At 47.6% G+C, this 21,643-nt stretch overlaps 1 protein-coding gene across 1 annotated transcript in view; it reads left to right on the top strand.

Moving 5' to 3' along the window:
- Positions 1-1,788: 1,788 nt before the first annotated feature.
- The window catches only part of Myo10 (myosin X), a 214,098-nt gene continuing 194,243 nt past the window's right edge, over positions 1,789-21,643 (top strand). Inside the window, exon 1 of the mRNA XM_059276708.1 lies at positions 1,789-2,204. Within this exon, the coding sequence (XP_059132691.1) occupies positions 2,184-2,204 (21 nt within the window). The 5' untranslated portion in view covers positions 1,789-2,183. The remainder of the gene's footprint in view (positions 2,205-21,643) is intronic.

Genomic DNA, 21,643 nt, shown 5'->3' with positions numbered 1-21,643 from the left:
TAACAAGTCTGGAGCAGGACTGGCCCTGGGAACCAAGTCACACCCACATACTCCAACAAGCTCCCTAAATCATTTCTCTTGCAGAGATGTGTGCAGATTAATGCCATAATAGCTTAATTGTTCAGCTGTGCTATCTGAACGCAGTTGGTGGCGAGACTCCTTTGACCAAGCACTTTGGTTGCTGTTGAGAATTGTTGATATTTATCCTGGCTTGATCTTAACTTTCCCTCATCCTCGTGTAAACCTGTGGAAGAAACCAATCACATAGCACAGCATATGTATCATTAATTAGTTTATACCTTGACTTGTCAAAGTAGTGAGATGGGAGTAAGGATACTAACGCTAGTGAACTGCTTTGTGTTACAAAGATGCTTGGATTTCCAAATGAGGATTACAAGGTGGTTCATTTCTTCCAGCATTTCATTCAGTCTTTGAGCACAACACTCTCTCCAAAAGTTTCCATTCTCCCCCAATTGCAGGTGGATAGGACACCAAGAAAAAGTCCTAATGAGACTGGTCTTCTATCATCTGGAATAAACCTAAGAAGCGGGTACCTAACCAGGTGGGGTGCAGCTTGGGATGAAGAGGGCTGTCATTTCGCAGAAAGACTCCCTTGGAAGGAGTCTTCTCTAGCTGCTAGCAGTTGGCGAATCCCTAGAATTTCTCAAACCAATTCATTGTTTGTTACCAACCCGCTGCTGGGCCAGCTGTGGCTCCTGAGTCCGGCAACACCCAGCGAGTGGGTTCAAAGGGTTCAGGGTTCCGGTGCTTGGATGGCCTGGCCTTGCTAAACTGCTACAGAAGGAAACTCCCTCAGAGCTGTTGGAGTTCTTTCCGCCAAGCAAGCACCACCTTTGGAGGGCCATCTGGATTCTTGCTAGGAAACAGATTCCTAGGAACCTGTCTGTGCTACAGATCCCCAGATTCCTGGCCATACTAAAGCTGGAGGAATTGCCTCGGTGGGAACCAGGACTGACACCCGGTGGAAGAGAGCATTCATCCTTCTCCCCTCCATCTGCTCTGTTTTCTTTCCGTCCAAGATTAGGTTTTTAAGGTGCCATAGGACACGTCCCCTTCCAGGGTACAAAACATTTCCCGGCGGCTATCACAAAAACTCGACTTGGAGCGGAGAAACTCGACACGGAAAGGCAGCTTCCAGAAGTTCGATTCCTCTCCGTTTTCCGCTTCCTGGCTAGGGAGCCGCTCACCGGCAGAGCGGAATTGGTAAAACCGGCGTGGAGCAGGTTTCTGGAGCAGCTAACATTCACCGCCCTGGTGCCCCTCTCCCATCCCCCGCAACCATCTAGTCTCTATGGCCAGAGGGAAGAGTCAAATCCTCTAATGGCGCCTAGACAGGTGGCGAGAAGACCCAGGAGAAGGGCACGGCTGCCAAGGATTCAGAACGGGTCTGGGTGGCAGCCGGACCCGGCGAGCTGGCCGCACACTAGGAGAGCGGAGGGCGGGGCTCCTGGGGGCGTGGCCCAGTGTCCGGCGGGCGTGGTCTGGGTGGTAGTTGGGAGAGGACGAGGCGTGTAGGAAGCCTGAGCAGGCTGTGGGCGGGGCTACAAATGGGCGTGGCCCGAGCGCCGAGTGGGCGGGGTCTGGATGTAGTTGAGAAGGGGCCCTCAGTGCCGACAGGTTGTAGGAGGAACTCTCGGGGGGCGGGGCGGGTTCCAGAGTGGGCGTGGTTCTGTGTCGGGGGCGGGGCTCGCGGGCGGGGCGGGCGGAGCACAGGGGAAAGCGAGACCCGGGAGCTAGCGAGCGCCGGCTGCGCCCGGGGCTGGAGTGCTCACCGTTGTTGGCGCGCTGGTGATCCGCAGTCCTCCGCTCGGGCCGTGCGCCCCCGGTGGAGCGCAGAGGGAGGCAGGCGCGTCGCCAGCCCCTTGCCGCCCTCCCCCAGCCCGGGAAGAATGTGCCAACAGCTGTTCTCCGCCCGCGAGCACTTCGCCCAGAAGTGAGGAACTTGGAGGAAGAAGAGACAAAGGCTGCGGTTGGGACGGAGGAGGTCCGAGACGCGGACAAAAGGTGCGGAGGAGCAGCAGCGACCGGGGGATGGCAGCGCGGCGACTCCGCGGGCTGGAGTCGCCCCGAGGCGCGCCGTGACACGCGTGGCTTCCCGGGACCTGCCGCTGCGCTGACTTCCGCGACTGGAGCCGCGCCGGGAAGGTGCGGGCGCCGGAACAATGGACAGTTTCTTCCCCGAGGTGAGTGGCAGAGCGGACCTGGCGGAGACCGGGACCCGGGCCGGCTCCCGGCGCGCGCCCCGGCGCCTGCGCGTCCCGGGAGGGGAAACTTTGTGGGAGTCTCCTGAAACCCCACTCCCTCCGCCGGCCCCGAGTCTCGGATGAGTAAGCCCAGGCAGGTTTGGGTTTGTCCTGCTCTCGCATGTCCCCGGGCGTGGGTGGCTAGCTGACACTCCGCGCCAGGTGAGTCCCCGGGCGCCGGGCGGGGGAGAGCTGCGGGCCGGGCGGCCCGGGTGCAGGAAACGCGGGTAAAAGGCACAGCCGGGACGCGCCTTTCTCCAAGAAAGGTCTGGTACTTCCTTTGCCGAACGTGCGGGCTTCCTGTGCAGGGGGCAGTGGCTTCCAGAGGAGCGGGCTAACGAAGTGTGAGCCGGGCCAGCAGAGCCCAGTCAATCACTGCTTACCGATCCCCGTTGGGCCTTCAAGTCTGGGGTCGGCGCTCTACTAGCGGCGCTCCGATAGAGCACGGGACCGAAAGATCCCGTACTTAATGCCATTCTTTGGCAGATCTTGAATTCAAGTTTAAATATAATTCGTTTAAGGCAAACAAAGGTTATTTTAGAAGATGAAACCGATGCCCGTTTTAGGGTCTTTGAGGGCGGGACACCACAGATACTTGAGACGGGACTTGAAAGTTCCCTTTTCCCTTGGGATGGAGAGCCGCTCTGGTTTCTTGGCACCGATTCCTTTCTTAGTTGTGTTTATTTAATAAATTCTGTTTAAGTTTAGAGGTTTGAAGTGGCTCAGAGTAAACTTAGCTGACTTGAGGGAGGGAGACTGATGTGATTTTTTTTTTTTTTTTTTTTTTTTTTTTGCTGAAAGCCAGGGCGATGTTTTGTGAATCCGGGACAGGCTTGGAATCTTCCAACAAATCAGAGTGTTGAGAGCTTGCCTCCGCATTAGCTAACTTGCTTTATCAGACTTAATTGACTATAGTGTTTCAAGGTCTGACGTTCACTTACTGTATTCTCAGACAGCCACTTCTAATGGCCACAGTGATGTATTGTGTAATGGTCGAATTGACTTTTTCCAAAGTGGTTGCCTCTGTCACCCTGAAAAGGCAGCCTGGAAAGAAATTAATCATCCATTGCTTAGGAAGAAGAGAAATATGTAGAAAATTGCGACCCCTTCGCGTTTCCTAACTCACGGGGGGCTTTTGTTCCCTGCCTGTAGGGAGTCACTGCAACTTTTTGAGGAGTTATGCTACAACAGTAAATGACCGCTAGACTGGTATTTTATCAATAAGAAAACTGAGGTTCTGTGTCTAGGGCAAAGAGTTCCTAACTTGGTGGTCTTTTGGAAAAACTGTAGGTAGTTGTTGAGGGGATGACAAGGCTCCCTAAGCCTGAGGACATGCGGAGTTCAAGGTCTCCCCTTGGGTAGAATTCTGCCCTCTAGTGCAAGTGCTGGAAACTTCATGATAACATGCCGTAGCAGTTCCTGCATCCCGGCCTCTAAGTTAGGGAACTTTGAAGGAACTCCAGGAACTCCTTCTTTACCTTGGTTCTTTGTGAGGAGATCTCCATGACTCAGGATGATCGCGGAATAATGTTGAAGTTGTTTTCTTAGCAGTTACCTATTTCATTTTTCCTATTGCTAGTGGAGAATCTTAACCCAAAGATTAGTAAGTCAGAAGAATGTATTATGGGATCCACAGCCCTGTCTCTTTCCTACTGATGGCTGGTATTTTCTGGGAGCTCATTTTTTTTTTTTTAATTTGCTGATGTGTTTATGTTATCCTGGTGATTTCTAGTCAGCCATCAGCATTCTGCCCCACACATAAAGCAGCAGGGCAGCGAAACAGCTAAACAGTGGTGTAGCGATTGGAGACACACTCCTAACACAGACCCTTTTACTTTAGTGTCTCAGAACATCATTTCGTTAACTGTTCTGTGAAGGTGTTCCCTTATCGTGTCAGACTAGAAAGTACAGAAATGATATAGTGTCCAAGGGCAGCCAGCTCCTGGGGCGTCCTCCTCACTGAGTAGTGTTCTGTTCTTTGCTAACTTTTCTCTGTGATTTAGAGACAAGGACTTGTTGCTTGTTAGCCAACAATTTGAAGCTCATGCTAACAACTGACACATAAATAAACTGTAGGAGGCAGATAATAAGGAAGCAGGCAGCTGGACTAGGTCTTTGCAAATTGGGTACCCTTGACATTGTGGGCCAGCCACTTCTTTGATGGAGGGGCTATCCGAGCCCCTAGCAAAGAGCAGCATCTCTGGCCGGCACTCCCTCAATGCTTGTAGCCTTCCTCTCAACTAGTGATACCCCAGAATGTATGCAGCTGTTCCTGAAGGCACCACGGCCACAAAGCTACACCCAGCTGAGCTGCCCTGAGTGAAGCAGTTGCCTCCCGGTCCTAATTCCTGTGTGAGCTGCTTGTCTGCACTTGCCTGGTTTAACTGGGATCAAGCATCCAGCTAGGGGCCAGTGGCCAGGGAAGCTTGTGAGGCTTGTGCCAATCAGCTGACACTGCTACCTTCAAACTTCGCTCCCCGATTGGTGAGAGGGAGCGTGCCAAACTCCCCAGTCAAGTTCCAGTTTCTTCGTGGCCTTCATTAAGTTTTTATGGCTCCTCTCGGGTTAATGGTGTGTGCTCACTCATAGGGAAGCTTGTTTTCTCAGCATTTCTTGTGAAGTTCTTAAAAAGTTGAGTTCGGGCGGACACTAAGTTTTAGGTATGTCGGTAACCAGAAGCAATTAGGTACAATAAAATACACACACACACACACACACACACACACACACACACACAAAACAGTAAATAGCAAAGGTTCAGCTGCAAAGTGACAAGACTTGTGCAAACATTTTGAGGTTTTCTGTGGGCTCTGTGCTCCTGTCCCCAGAACCAAGAGGGCTATGCATGGACTACAGCGGGATATCAGCCATTTCCAAAAGTGCTGACCTCCGCTTCTTAGTTTAGGCATAGGTGTGGTATAATGAGTGTACAAATACAAGACCTTGTGTGGATTAACAGCCAGACATAAATGGACACGTTGATTTTTTTCATAACAAATATGTGGAAGTTGCATATACATAAATATAAATATAGAAAGCAGGTATTAATGTTTCAAGAAACAGCTTGTTAATGAAAATATGCTAGATAAACCTATTTCTTATAGTCTGGTTCAATGTCTTGGAAGAAGTTTAGCCCCAATGATGTTGAGAGGACTAGAGGTGTAGTTTAGTGGTAAAGGTACTGAGTTTGAGCCTCGATACACTACACACACACACACACACACACACACACACACACCAGACACATACACAGACCACACACACACACAGCACATACACACACATATACCACACCACACACACACAGCACACACATACACACACAGCATATCCATATACCATATACACACCACACACATATATATTACACACATACACACACACAGCACACACACACACATATACTGCACCACACACAGCACACACACACAGCACACACATACACACACACAGCACATACACACATATATACCACACCACACACACAGCACACACATACACACACACAACATATACACATACTATACACACACAGCACACACATATAGCACATAACCATATCTCACACACACACATACACACACCATACACACACATACACACACACTCCTGCTTAACTTGGGAAGGCACCATGGTTTCAGTTGTTACCTGAAGTTATTCAGAAGACATTTTAAGCTAGAAATAGACGTCCCCCCAGCTTATTTCTTCCTCCCTCTGACTAGTGTAGTCTTTGTGTGTATGTGAGAGAACTAGTGACATTTCCTGTTACAAGGAAGTGGACACATTGATATTTTCTGTCATCTGCTCCACACCTCATCGGTTCCTAATGTGTGCAGGAGAGGTGCTGAGGACCTCTGTCCCACCGAATCTTGAGGGCTCTGACATCTTTGGATGACATTGACTGGGTCCCCCTGACTTGTTTTACAGTGAGGTTCTAGTCTCTGGCCGTGTCTGCATAGTCCAGAAGAATTTCTATTGTCGTCTCTCCCACCCCACATCCGGGACAGCAAAGCTGTAGGAACAGCTGCAAGCGGACAGTTGTTGTAGCCCAGAGTCCTGAGCTTCTGTCCAGGGGAGGCCAGGAAAGCCTGCCTCCCCCACGTCACGCGGCCTGATGTTGTAGCTGTCTCAAAATCAGGCAGAAGCTGGTCTGCTCCAGGTCTTCAGTGTTTAACCAGAGTGGTGCAGAGACAAGGCAGTGTTTGCTTTTCCAGCTCTGACCTCGTTAAGGGGCTTCACCTGTGAGCAGGCGAACCTTGAACATGCTCATCTGCTCTTGTGACTAGTAAGGTTCTTGTACCTTTTTTAACACGTTTCAAAATTTTGGCTTCAGAGTGACTGATAACATATTTTCATGTTACGAGTTTGCAGGGGACTGACTTTGAAGAGCAAGTCTCCAGTGAAGTCTGTGTACAGTTTCCCCTAGCCATGCAAGGGCCATGTAGAGGTGAATGAAGAAGCCTTGCATTCCTAGTATCCATCCAGCCTGCACCATCCACGGGATCAAAGCACTTGTGAGGTCCCTGTGGTTAGCAAGGCTTCCCAGGCTTTGACTGATAGTAAGTGGGCGTCCGAGTGTCTGTCTGTCTTGCTTCGTTGTTAGGCAAATGTGAGGTCAAATTTATAAAGCACTACACGTGGTAGGTGGTGGATATTAAAAGGTCAGTGTTCAGCGCTATGCTTAGAAGTCAAAAAACGAGGCCGAGGATGTAGCTCAGTTGGTAGAGTCCTTGCCTGACTTAGGTCCCCAGGACACTTAAAACAGGAAGTAGTGGCTTGTGCCTGCAGTCCGCTCAGGAGGTACGGATAGCAAAGTCAGAAGCCTAAGGTCATCCTCAACTTCACAGGTTTGAGGCCAGCCTGATGTGTATGGAGGAGGAAGAGAAGGAGGAAAGAGAAGGAGGAGGAGGAGGAGGAGGAGGAGGAGGAGGAGGAGGAGGAGGAGGAGGAGGAGGAGGAAGTGGCCCCTGGTGGTGAATAAATCCAGGTACATGTAGGTGGTTTTAAGGAAGGTCTGAGAGATGTGACCCAGATGGTTTTCTGGTCTGGTTGCATTGATTTGATTTGATCTTCCCTCCCCCGTCTGTTTAAACCTGGTTACTTCTCGGAAATTCTGCACTTCCAGAATTCTATCCAGATGATAGCCTGTTCTTACAGCCCTTTTAGGGTGAGGCACAATTCTCCAGCTGGTGGCCAAGCTTTCTAATCTTGTGACCCTCTTCCAGATTTCCACCACATTTCTGACCTTCTGCTTGCTGCCCTGCATGCAACCCTGCTGCTCTTAGTTCTCTGCCGTTTGTGTGCAAATCAGGTGGCTGTCCTGCCTGCCCACTCCAGCAGGTCATCATCAAGCCAGCTCCCCACTCTCTCCCCTGAGCCTCTTTTCTCTCCCCTTGGTCTTTGGAGGAATTTGTTAACTGGTGGCTTTGTATGCTTTACATGACTTCCCCCTTCTCAAATGAGTGAACTGAACCTCGAGAGGTTAGATATCTTACATAAAAATAAACTCTGCTGCCTCATGTACCTTGAAAAGAAAGTCCTCAAGGGTGGGGGTTGACCTTTGAGTAGCAGGAAGTTTCATCCTAAGGGCAGATTAAAAAATAAATAATTTTTTTTGTTGTTTTAGGACAAAGAGAGAGATGAGGGGAGATGTTTTTAACAATTCAGTTTGTTTAAGATAGTACTAAAGGCGGGCACTGTTTGTTCCAGACTTGCTGTGTGCCAAGGCATGTTGTTGAGCTGTTGATATTTGCATGTTCATTTAACTCATATAACCCTGTGACTCAGACTCACTAATTGTGTGCACTCCATGGATGAAGAAAGTGAAGCAAAGAGAAAGGTTAAGTAACTGGCCTACTGTCACACAGCTAGAAAGTGGACACATTACGGTATTAATCCAGAGACACAGAAAGCCACGCATCAGTCTTTTCTATCCCTTCGTTCCCTTTGTTTTAAGCTTGCTTTTTATCTTCTAGGCTGTCACTAAGTCATTTCTGCGTTGGGTAACAAGTGGTTCTTACCCTGGAAACATCAAAGACTCCATGGAGAATGTTAACTAGCATTTCAGCATGCCAATGTTTTTTTATTTGCCTTGCTTTTTACATAGGGAAGACCAGTGTTTCTGTGTCCTTTAAAAGGCAGTTTCTGAAGGTGCTTATCCCATCCTCAGGAGAGGTACAAGGTCATGTTAGGCACTGGGTACCTAGGCATCCCAGAAGGGTCTGGTCTATTAAAAATAAGACAAGGTCTTATGTTTCACAGTTTCTGACAGTTGCTGGAGTGATCGTTGAGATGGTCTGATGGCATTTTCCCTCTTGAAAAAACGACGCTGACCACATTTCTGGTGTTCGTTCACAGAAGCTCTCTTTCCCTGGGTAGCTTGGCCCACTGCAGAGCCATCAGCTGGGAGGTTTCTCAGAGTACTACTCCTTGGATTAAAAACAACACGCTTCTTGCTAAGAGCGGTTTTGAAAATGTGTCCCACGGGCCTCCAGTAAGAAACATGAATCTCCTATTCAACACTGGCTTCTCAGGTCACATGACACCATACCACCTAACCTGAGAGGTCCAGGGAAGGTGCTGGCGTGTTCTGGTTGCAGAGGCCACAGGTCTGTGGCGATAATGTGGAGGAAAGGACTAACCTGCAACTCTGCCTCAGTATGTACTTCAAAAAAGTAGTTTTATGTGTATAGGTGTTTTGCCTGCATGTATGTCTGGGCACAGCATGTGTGCAGTACTCTCAGAGGCCAGAAGAGGACAATGGATTCCCCTGGAAGTGGAGTTACAGGCTTACATTTGTAAACCACCACGTGGGTACTGGCAATAGAACCCCTAGTCCTCAGGAAGAGCAGCAATGTTCTTAACTGCTCAGCCATCTCTCCAGCACGTGTCCACTCATTCCTCTTTGAGGTAGCTTCTTGGGTAGTCCCTGCTGACTAACTTGTCCCTGCTTGGCTAGCCTTGATATTAGCTGAGGATAGCCTTGAACTTCTGATCCTCTTGCCTCTAACTCCTCAACGCTAGGATTACAGGGTGTGTAATCATCATGTCACCACATCCAGTTTACGAAGGACTGGGGGTCTAGCTCAGTACTTCCTGCATGTCAGGCCAGCACTCTGTCTACCCAGTGAGCTGCGTCCGCAGCACCAGAAAGTTCTTTTATGAATGTCAGTCTGGAGGAGGCTTGCTTTGCTGGGCCAGGACATTATTCCTTACTGATGCCATCACAGAATTCACACCACAGTTCTTAGATTAAAAAGTGAATGGACTTGTGAGTGATAGATCGACTGATTGTATGGGGGGGTGGGCTTCAAAATTTTTAAATGTAATTATATATGTCATAACCAGTATTGCCATATTGTGAATTTTCACCACTTCTTAAAGCAAGCCCCTTTGTGCCCCCAGCCCTTCCTCTGCTCCCCTGGGGGAGAACCCAGGGCCTATTGCTTACTAGGCAAACGCTCCACCATGGAGCTGTGTGCTCCAGCCCAGAGCAAGGATTTCTTACGTTGTTTCCGTGCTTTTCAGTGCTGTAGAGAAAACTGAAGACAGGATGTAATCAGAAGAAAAATCTGTCTGGAGACGGGACCATGACTTGGTGTGCACAGCCGAGACAGTAGTATAGATAAGATTATGTTTGGAAGATTACACGTTCGAGAGTCCTCTCCTTTCTAACCATATGAATTTAAATTTTTTAAAAGATTTATTTATTTTTATGACATTTAAAATGTTTCTTACTAGTTCTTTGAGAGTTTTCCAAATTGATAATCTTCACCTCCCCTCCCTCAATTCTTCCTTAATTCACTCCCCACTTCCCTACGCACCCAACTTTGTGTCTTGTTGTTGTTGTTGTTTTAATCTTTCAAGATCAATTTTGTGTTGCCCAGATACTCTTGGCTATGGTCTTCTACAAGAGTGTAGTTGATTTCCCAGGGTCGATTTCCTTTGAGAAAACTGTCTCTCGCTTTCCCAGAAGCTAACAGTTGTCAATAGCCCCTTGGCTAGGGGTGAGATTGTGTGCCCAACCCCCCTCTCCACGCTGGGATTTGGTCTGGCTTGGGCTTGCGCAAGTTTCGAGCATGCTGTTGCAACTCTTGTGAGCTCTTCTGTGCAGCTGCCCCCGTGTGTCCAGAAGATAATGTTTTCTTGTAGTCATCCACTGCCTTAGGCTACTACCCTCTCCCCCCGCCCCGCCCCCCCTTCTGCAATGAACCCTGAGCCTTGGGAGTCGGGTGCCGTCTATATGTTCCCTTGAGGGCATCTTGGCCAGTAGTGGGCCTCGCCCGGTGTTAATCACCACCTACTGCACATAGAAGCTTGTTATTAGGTGAGTGTTGAGAGACACATTGATCTGTGGGCATAATGATAAGTCATTAGGAGTCAGTTTAATACCATGTCCAGTGAGCAGCATCATAGTAGTAGGTTCTACCCTAGGGCCTATGGCCTGTCTAGTCATAGCCTCTTAGCCTGTTAATGGGGCTAGGGATGGGTTTCATCCTGTGGAGTGGGACTCAGATACAATTAGAAAGTGGTTGGTAGGGCTGGAGAGATGGCTCAGTGGTTATCACTGGCTGCTCTTACGGAGGACGAGGGTTTAATTCCAAGCACCCACATGGCAGCTCACAACCATCTGTAACTCTAATTTTAGGCAATCCAGTGTCATCTTCTGGCCCCAGTGGGCACTGCACACACGTGGTGCAAATATATACACGCAGGCGAAACACCTGTACACGTAAAATGAGACTTCATAAAAAGAGAAAGTGGTTGGTTATTCCCGTGCTGTTCATGCCATTATTACACTGGTGGGCATGTGTTTCCAGGCCAGGCACTATTGTAGTTTGAAGGGTTCATAGCTGTGTGTGATTGGTGAATACTTTCCTTCTCCAGTAGCTTGCCTAACACTTTCCAGTACTATGAAAGCCAGTCAGTAGGGAAAAGCTTCCGGGTCTTGTACCAGCTTGATTTTGCCATAAAGCATGTGATGTCTTCAGCAAATAGGGTCTTACCATCAAGTTCTGGAGAGCCACCAAAAGCAATGGCGACAGCTGTGATGTTTGGGGGCCAATGGGACCTCACTGGCCACCAACTCCAGAAGGTGCAGCTTATATCTGACACTGGGCTTTTTATCTGTTAGCCTCTGGTGCAGTGGTTCTCAGGCTTTCTAATGCTGCGACCCTTTAATACAGTTCCTCATGTTGTGGTGACCCCCCCAACCATAAAATTATTTCATTACTACTTCATAACTGTAATTTTGCTACTGTTATAAATTGTAATGTAGCTGGGCAGTGGTTCCAGAAAAGGCTCAAAGCTACAGAGAAACCCTGTCTCGAAAAACCAAAAAATAAATAAGTAAATAAATAAATTGTAGTGTAGATGTATGATATGCAGAATAGCTGATACACGACCCCTGTGGAAGGGTCTCGACTCACAGGTTGAGAACCATTATTCTAATGTCTGGAGGGGGAAAGGAGAACTCCATTTAAACTTTTTGTTTATGTATGTAAAGCTTCTACAGTAGCGGCTTTCCATATATCATTTTCAAAAGGTCTTTGGTGTTATTTATCTCGTCCCTTCCTCCCTGCTCCATCCTGTCTTCCACTTTCCCACCCCAATTGAACCTTCCTCTTCTATTATTACCTGTTAACCCTTTATGACAGTGCATTCTATCTCCCCTGTTGTTTTTATTCGTTTGTTTGTTTGTTTGTTTGTTTGTTTTTCTTCAAGACAGGGTTTCTCTGTGTAGCTTTGGTGCCTGTCCTGGAACTCGCTTTATAGACCAGGCTGGCCTTGAACTCAACAGAGATCTGCCTGCCTCTGCCTCCTGAGTGCTGGGATTAAAGGCATGCGCCACCACTGCCCAGCTGTTTTTATTTTTATGTATAGTGTGTGTCTCTACCTATGTGGATGCTCACAGATGCCAGAAGACGGTGCTGGGTCCCCTGGAGCTGGAATTATAATCGGTTGTGAACTACTCGACATGGATGCTGGGAGCCAAACTCTGGAGGGGCAGCACTCTAAACTGCTGTGCGGTCTCTCAGCCTCCTAAAACATTTTATTTATTTGAGTGTGTGCGTGCGAGCGTGCGAGCGTGCGTGCGTGCGTGCGAGCGTGTGTGTGTGTGTGTGTGTGTGTGTGTGTGTGTGTGTGTGAGTGCTGATGTGCCACAGCACATGTGTAGAGGTCAGGACAGCTTGTGGAATTTGATTCTCTCTTTCTCCCATGTGGGTCCCAAGGATTGAACTCAGGTGGACCTGCTTGGCCGCAGGCACCTTTATGCATCAAATCATCTTGTAGGCCCATGAAAACTTTATTCCTTTGTTCTGATTTTTAAGGTATGTAAACACAAAAACAAATCCCCCCAAAAAAAACTTTTTTGTGTGTTTCACATGTAATTCCTTCTCCACAGAGGTAAAATTTTGTTTCAAATTATTAAAAAAAAATGGGGCTTAAAATGGAATGGCTAAATTCTCTTGTGAGTTTTTGGGAAGGTTTTATAATATTGTCGGGGACACTCCACACGAAGTAACTGCCACCACTGTAGATTTAAAGCTAATATTACGTTCTAGCAAAGACCAAGATTAGCATTTCTTTGATACTGTTGGTGTGCTTGTCTGTTTTGGTGATACACACAGTGCTCAGGAGTCCACATCACAGAGAGACCTTCCTAGGTATCAGGTCTAAGTGTAGTAGCACTACACATCAATCCCATGGCACTTGTCAGGATGTTGCTAGTTGTATGCTGTCGTAACAGCACCGGAACCTTTTTCTGGTACCTGGCTCCTGGCACGCTTGTCTGATTATTTCTTCAAGACGAAAATTTGCAGGCATGGGTGTGTGCGATCAAAGGGTTTACACAGGTTTACTTGCACTCTCCGACTGCATCAGCTTAATGAAAAGTGTCAGTTCCCCTTGTGGGAGGCACAGATGGACCACTGGCCTGATGTAATTATAAGCCGGGGGTTTTTGTAGCTCCTCATCAGAACCGATGAAATGCACAGCCATCGCGGTGGAGGAAGTTAACATAGGATCCTGGATTTATGCTTCCCCATCTGGCTCCTTGGCTTTCCTCGATAGATCACCAGCAAGGCTGTGGATCGACACACCCTTCTCCCTATCTGGGCGTGGTTACTGGTGTTCATTTGAGGTCAAAGTTTCACAAGAACCAAGATATATATTTTCTGGGTATTTGTTTGAAGAACTACTTATGTAATTTTCTTTCCCTTGCCTTGTACAATCTTTGGAGATAACCATAGGCAAGAGTTGTTCTGGTTGTTCTGTGATTGCTGTTTTAATCTGGGGACTTAATGAACACACAGTAGGGGTGTGTGTGTGTGTGTGTGTTGGGAGATCTAGGTGTGATTAAGCTCATTATTTATTAACTCAGAAAGTCTTTCCACAGACTCTGAAATCACAGTGTTAAGACTTCCTACATGTCTAACAGAACCACCATTGACCTTTCCTGCAGCTTGCCTCTTGTTTATTTCTACCCACACTTTGTCGTACAGATGTGACCGCCAGGGACTTGGTAGGGTGAGGGTGGAGGACACCGGTCCTTGTCCTCACCCTGAGAACGGCTCTCATTTTACTACTGCATAATCGAGGCGATGCTCTTAAAACCCGCTTGTGCACATGGTGAGCTAACACTTCCCACAAACCAAACCAGACCCAGGGGCTGGATTCGATAGCTCTTTTGTCTTTCTTTTAGATTTACTGGTACAGGCCAGAGCTAAGGGCCGACAAGGTCACTGGCCCTCTAGTAGTTTCCAGTCTCTGATTTCTGGGTGTATTCAAGTGTACTACTTTTCGGGTCTTTCCAACCCTGGCCCTGTTGACATTGCTGGGGGGTGGGGAGGTTGTCCATGCATAGTGGGGGGGTTTTAGCCTCATTGCTGACCTCTCAGTCACTGGGTGTCAGTATCCCCAACTCCCTGGTTGTGACAACCAACGTGTCCAGATATCAACCGGTGTACCCTGGCATCAAGGGACCACCCCACTGTGCCCTTTCTGTTCTGTTAAACGCAGTGGTATGCCTCCATCCCTCCCCAACCCTTCTCTTTCCTAGAGGCTTCTCATGGCTTTGGGTGATGTGGAACGACCACATCTCCATCAGTGCTGCAGTTTTTTCTGTGTGGGCTCTGGATCCGCCCTCCGCTGCCAGCATTTGTCCACCTTTGCAGCCGTTACTCTGGTCCTCCCACGGGTGCCGTCACCAAGTGCCCTTTAACTTATATCCTATCCCTCAAGCATTAGGGAAATCTTGCTTCTGCTGAGTAATTAACTGACAGTTGATCTCTGTGTGAAAAAAAAAAAAAAAAAAAAAAAAAAAAGGTCACATTTTCTCAAAAGTCCCAGTGTGAGTAAATAAGTTGCATCCCAGGTCCTGTCTTTGTGTGCTTTGGAGTTTTACTCTGGTTCCTTTAAAAGGTAATTAAATGCAGGTTTAGAATCTGCCCAACTGGCTAGGAGTGTAGCTCAGTGGTAAAATGCTTGCTTGGCTGTGTCCGGCTCTGGGTTCAGGCCCTATTGCTACAAAACACTTTCTATAAAATGCCTCAGGGTACAGGAGGCCCTTCCTCTTTCCTGTCCACTTCCCTGGGGGTGACCTTTTACGTAACAATAGTTCAGTATCAAAACAGTAGCTCAGCATCAAAATAGTAGTTCAGTATGAGAACTGACATTGGTGTAGGCTGGGGACCCACACATTTCTACATCAGCTCTCAGCTATGTTTCCCACATGTAGTGAGTGCCTCACCACCCAGAGTCACTATGAGAAACTGTTGGACAGTCCCCCAGGGGACTCCTTATCATCCCTTTCTCATTCCCTCCATCATCCCATCTTCCTTCTCTATAATTTTGTCACTCAAGATTGTGACATAAATGAATCCAGACGGAACCGCACATAACCTTTCTGTTGTTTTGTTTTGAGACGAGAGTCTCTTGTAGCCCAGGCTGACACTGAACTCATTACTTTGCTATGTAGCCAAGGATGACCTTGAATTCTGGATCTTCCTGCCTCCATCTCCCAAATGCTGGGATTACTCGTGTTGTGTCCCTGACACCAGCTAGGACGTCATCACTCTGTGCCCTTTGACACCCTTTCATGGTAGGCGTCTGCAGTTTGTCTGGATCAGTGTTGAGTGTGCGCTGCTTTCACACGCACGTTAACGTCACTTGCCGTGTCCAAGATGGCTCTGAGAGAATTGCTGTCGTATTACTGTGTTCTTGTCCCCTGGCTGTTCAGAGAGCACATTGTCCCCGCTCTACACCTAAATAGGTATTGTTGTGAAAGAACTATTTGATTTCTGACTTTATTTTTCAAATAACTTTAAAAAAATTAGATTTATTTTAGCTTAAACAATTAGCCGTGGTGTGTAATGTGTGTATAATGTGCCATGGTGCCAATGTGGAGGTCAGAGGGTGTCTCTGTGGAGTCAGTTCTTGCCTCCTACCTTTATGTGGGCACGAAACCTGGGTCATCAGGCTTGTACAGCAAACAGTTGTACCCATGGAGCCCATCTCTCTGGCCCCGGATTTTCTCAAATACTTCGAAGTTGATTTTCCTACTAGAATTCTTGGTCGTTGTTTTACACTGTAGAAATTACTAGTGTGAGTCTCTTGGACTGAGACAGGTGTATCATGAGATACAGTGAATCTGTGTTGCTGGGCTGTTGGGATTGAGTTTATCTGCTGTCACTGTCACAGCCTCAGAACACCCTCCTTCAACACACAGTAGCCAGTGAAGCAAATGGGCGCTGCAGTTTGCCGGACACGAGATATCGCGGGACCCAGAACAAAGTGCATCAAGACATTTCTGTCCCATCAGTGCCACAGGAAGATGGAGACAGAAAGGGCTTTCTTTAAACCGAGGCTTCAAGGACATCCAAACCTCCTTGGGGTCAGGCGTGGTTCTGGTGGCAGGGAGGGCATTGCCCTGGTGAAATGGTATGGCAAGAAAAACTGGAGTGTGTGACTGACAGTCTCCACCCAAGGACTTGCCACTGTATTGGGAGCAATGGCTTCTGGGATTGTGTGCTCCACTGAGAACCTAGTCAGAGCTTGTGGGTAAGGTGCTGTGTGAGGGCACTTCTGGACAAGGGCTCTGGTTTGCTCTCGTCCTGCATCTTGCCTTTGTAGGAGGGATGGCTGATGAGGGAGCCCACTGTGGAAACTGGGGGAGCAGCGCCCCTAGACATTTCTTACTGATTAGAGGCTTTTCCTTACTGCCTCTTCCTACTGCTTCTGGGTCGTGCTTCGAGAAGAGCTGTGTTTGGTGCAGAAGAAAAAAACAAAAACTTGTAAGAGAGACAGTCACACAAGAGAACATGCTCTCTCAAACTTTTTGGTGTCTCAGGTGAGGGCCACCTGATTCACGGGATAGGGCTGTCCCTGGGTTGCTCAGTCCTGTCCTGGGAATCTGACCCCCTGGCATCCTTCCTGTGTGTTCTCGAGTCAGCTTGCTGTGGCCGCCTCCATGGAGACCTCCCCCCCCCCCCAGCTTCTTGCTTCCTTCTCCTTATAATTGCAACGTGCAGAGAGATTGGCCCCGAGCCCTGGGAACACCCTGGATTCTGCCCTCACCACCAAAGCTGAATGCCAAAGTCAAGGCAAAGAATTTCCCCACATACTAATCTTCTATCTGGGTCACCCCTGACTTGTAAAGAGCATGTACCTGCTCTTCTTTGTTTTTCTGTGTGCATACATGTGAGTTTTGGGTTCGAGCAGCAGGTAGGTGAGCGGGTGTCACTCAAGTGTAAAGGAGATGGGGACTTTTATTTAAGTCTGTCTACATAGTTAAGTCTAATGTGCTTACTGACTTGCACCTCATGGCTGGCTCAGCCTGCTTTCTTATAAAACCCAGAACCACCAGCCCAGGGATGGCACCACCCACCATGGTCTGAGACCTCCCTTATTGATCACCAGTTAAGAAAATACCCTATAGGCTTGTGGACAGCCCAGTCTTATGGAGACTTTTCACAATGGAGCCCTCACCCCTACCCCAATAACTAGCTTGTGTCTAGTTGACATTAAATTAACCAGAGCAATGCTTATGGATATATGTATGTGTGTATTCCTGCTTCCTGGCTTGAGGCAGTCACAGCTACTGGTAGTGAAGTCCCTCACGAAAGCTGTGCCTCCAAGGACTTTTGCTCAGACCTCACTGCTTGTTGTAAAGATTAGGAGTCTTCAATAGGCAGCCCCTTTGTGCTGCCTGTATTTTTCCGAGAAGATAAAGTTCAGAAGGCACCTCCCCGCTGTTTCCCACACATTTGTCTTGGTAGGCTGGGGTCATCAGAGTACTGTTTTGACTACCATAAGATCTGTGGCACTAAAGGTGTAAGTCAGGGATCTTCCCAAAAGTTGGTGCCAAGTTCAACTTCAAGGCTCCGAAGGCCAGGCCAGACTGTAAGTTGGCATTAGTTGCCTTCAGACTTGGAGACCCACTGAAAGTCTCCTGTTTCTCTCAGTGATGAAGCTTTTTCAGCTGTAACAATTTCCCTCTGGCCTTGGGGCAGATTTGCTAAGTTAACTTTCTGTGTGGTAGGTTCTAAAAACATGTGTGGTCAGGGCTCTCTTGCACAGGCCAGAGAACTCTTTTTTATCTATAAAATATTTAAAAGCCTGGATCTACTCCCTCCCCCAACTTTTCATGTATTCCAGGCTGGCCTCAAATTTGTGTGTAGTTTAGGATGACTTTGAACTCCTGACCATCCCGCCTCCATCTCCCAAGTGCTAGTATTATAGCTGTGCAGCCACACCTGGGATATGTGGCACTGTGGTAAGATTTCATACATGCAAGGCAGGCACTCTGTGAGCTAACCTACACCCCCAGCTTTATTATTTTTTTTTCCTCAACAGATGAGGAGAAGGAGAGCATCAGGTAGATTATACCCTTGCTTATGAAATGAGGTTTGGGTTTTGACATTTAATATTTGGGGCCGTAAGCAAATCCAGTACTCTGTGCATTTGTAAAGGGTAGTATGTACAGCTGTCCTTCTCTCAAGCTACCAATTTCCACTATTTTACCATAAAAACATGAAACCACAAGCCATCAGTTCTGAGAACAATGGGGAACAAAAATGGTTTTAACTTGGCCCAACTGGGCTTCGGGCTGTGTGTGTGGTTTGTATGCATTTTGAGATAATGTGTGCTTTGAAATAGAAAAGTCCCTTCAAGGAGTTAAGAGGGCTTTCAGTAGAATGAGACTTTGTCTTTATTTCCATTTTGTCTTTGAAATGTCAGAGAGGTCCCTTTTATTCCTCAATGCAGACAGCAGTGTTGTGCCTTGGATCCACCGTCAAATGATGGGGTCAGAAACATAACTCAGGCTGTTATGTCATCAGAGTTTCTTAAACCCCCCCTCAGGCACCCAAGCTTCCACCAGACCCTGATGTGGAGCTTTGGAGCTGATGTGGAGTGAGATGCTGTAGTAAGATAAGCTAGTCTGAGAATGGGGCCTGGCTCTGTGCATCCTGAATTCTTCAAAGATTCCTCCGGGTTGAAAATGAATCATCTGTGGACGCCATCAGGAATGTATGTGCTTCTCTACACAGAGCTGACGGGTCATATGAGGCTACCTCGGAAGAACCTATTGCCACCAACGGGAACGAGTGTGTCATGAAACAAAGTGACAGCATAGACTTGCTGTTTGCTTGGGTGGTGGAGGTATCAGAGATAGATAAACAGCAATTCTGTCTGTGATAGGTTAACATATAGCAATTCTGTCTGTGATAGGTTAACATATAGCAATTCTGTCTGTGATAGGTTAACATACAGCAATTCTGTGAGTGATAGGTTAACATATAGCAATTCTGGAGGTGATAGGTTTACATAGGCAAGATCAAAAAATTAGTTGCAGTAAAAGTTTTATGTGTTTTTAGGGAATATCCACAGAAGGCTCAGGTCATACTGACTTTAAGATCATCTTTTTCCTGGGCTTTTATTTGTATATTTCTGGTAAACTGCAGAGTCCCTGTGAGACCATGTGGGAACTGTGGTTTTTTTGAGGGTTTTATTTGGAATCAGTTTGTAAATGTTGCTTCGATCTTCTGACCTGATGCTTCTTGTTGACTTTGTTGTGGACATGACACGAAGCTGTCTCTCCGTCTTGAGGCCTGTAATCTGTTCAGATCTTCCTCACCAGGGATAGATAAAAATTGATTTAAGGAAGTTTAGCAACTGTTTCAAGAAAACCATTTTTGGAAAACGATCCTTTGACCAATGTGAGATTTTAAAAGATAACAAATGGCCTACATTTAAATAAACTTCTCAAAGATGAGCCTCAGTGAAGGAAGGCTGTGGTGCCTGGTAACTGCTCCTCTTAAGGAGTGTAGGTTTTATGGTTTGAAGAGAAATAGTCAGGGACTAGAGGGCTGGCTTAGTGGGTAACAGTACTTTGTAAACACGAGGACCGGAGTTCACCTCCGCAGCACCTACATAAGAAGACACGATATTATCAGGCAGAGACAGGTGAGACCCCAAAAGCTCTCTGGTTAGGCAGTCTCATTGAAATGGCAAGCTTCTGGTTCAGTGAGAAACTCTACCCCAAGGCGGGAAGCCATAGAGGAACGCCTGATGTCCTGCTGTGGCCGGTGTATACAGTCCGCCCTCACACCCCTTGGAGGTTTCACAACCTCCCATAGTGTCTGCGTTCTTCCATCTCTTGTACGCTCATGACTCATGTTGCTCTTGGTCTCTGTTCTTTGGAAGCCTTTGGTAGCCCCTAGATGATGTTGAGCTGGAGTCTCCTGCTCTTTGGGCAACTATTTCAGCCCAACTGCAAGTCTCTTCCAGGCCTCCAAGGCTAGTCTGAAGCCTTTGAGTGGCAGGGACTGTAACTCAATGATGGACAGCTTGTCTTTCATGTCTGAGGCCCCAAATTCAACCCCCAATAATTGCCAGGAAAGAAAAGAATGGCAACAGGAAGGAAATCATTAAGGTCTCTTGAGTGTCCATAGCTGGACTGGATTCTCCTCCAGCACTCCCAAGAGTTTTAAAGCAGCCAAGATTGGCTGGCTGACCATCCCAAGAACTGGCTGCTTGATTGGCAGCTCCTGCAGCCTTGGTGGAGATGACAGGGACGGACTGGTGATTGTTGCCATACAGGATGGTCCTTCATAAGTGGGAGCAGCGTGTTCAGTCCAGACAGACTTTGCAAGCCTTGGAAACCACAGCAGCTCCTTATCCAGCCTTCCTCCGTCCTGGGTGACTACTTAGCTCTGCTCCTCGGCAACTGCCTTCATGGCCGGGGTGGGTGATGGGAGATTTGGGAGGAGCCTTGACAACTCGCTTTCAATCAATCACCTAACTGCCTGTTCTACACAGCTGCCATCAGAAAACAAAACAAAACAGGACTGTTTCAGTGGAGAGTTAATATTCAGTTAGCAGTTTCTTCAGCCAGCTTTTTGTAATGCTTAGCCTCGGTCTAGCCAGCCTTAGGGGTAGGTGGCGTCCTCTCGATCAGTCTCAGTTAGAGATGTGTTTTTGTGGATAATAGCAGTTCTCAATCTGGAGCAATTCCCTGGTGGAATTGAGCAATATCTGAAGACAGTGATGATTGTTGGCACCAATGTGGGAAAGGATTGCTGGTACGTGGTGGGTAAGAACCTCAGATGTGCAAAGCATCCCGGACCGTGCAGGACGACGCAGCAGCATACACCTGCTTGTCCAAATGTCCCCTAAGGTCCCACTCTTTTTTACATTGCCCCTCCCCCCTTCTCAATAAAAGCATCCTGCTGAAGCAATTTCCCATATTTTGGGAGGTGTGTGTGTGTGTGTGTGTGTGTGTGTGTGTGTGTGTGTGTGTGTTATAATCATCAGACTTTATTCACTTTCATCTCACTATATATTTCATGACGATATATTTCTTGATCTATGGATATTTTCATTCTCTTTATTCCCCAACTGATTTTTGTGATATTTGTGGGTAGTTGAGCTACATAAAATTATTTTTGTCTGGATCTGGAGGTCACATTTGGGCACAGAGCATCACCAAGCTGGCAAGTGTTTCTGAGGTGAACAAAGGCTGGCAGGGTGGCATCAGAGAGCCCCGTTCTTCTCACTAGGTTTTTTTTTTTCTTGCTGTTTGCTTAATGTAATCAATCACCAAATGCTCGGCTAGCAATCCCGACCGTACTGAGGCCAGCCATTGAATGGGGCCAGGCAGCCATGTTGGCAGGCTCCACACCTCTGCTTTCCCACTTCTCTCAGATTTGATGAGGAAGTGCGTGAGTCTTCCTTCCGCTTCGTTTTTACCAGGCACAATGTTTTTATTGCCAGCCGCAGCAATGAATCACTTGGAAAGGCAGCTGACTCGGTAGGCAGCAGTCTTGTTTGCTGAGAACAAGTGGAAGATGACTCCCAAGTTCACACCCTCAACCGCT

Source organism: Peromyscus eremicus, chromosome 11 (assembly GCF_949786415.1).
Source record: "Peromyscus eremicus chromosome 11, PerEre_H2_v1, whole genome shotgun sequence".
Lineage (NCBI taxonomy): Eukaryota > Metazoa > Chordata > Mammalia > Rodentia > Cricetidae > Peromyscus > Peromyscus eremicus.
This window is presented reverse-complemented; position numbering and strand designations above follow the sequence as displayed.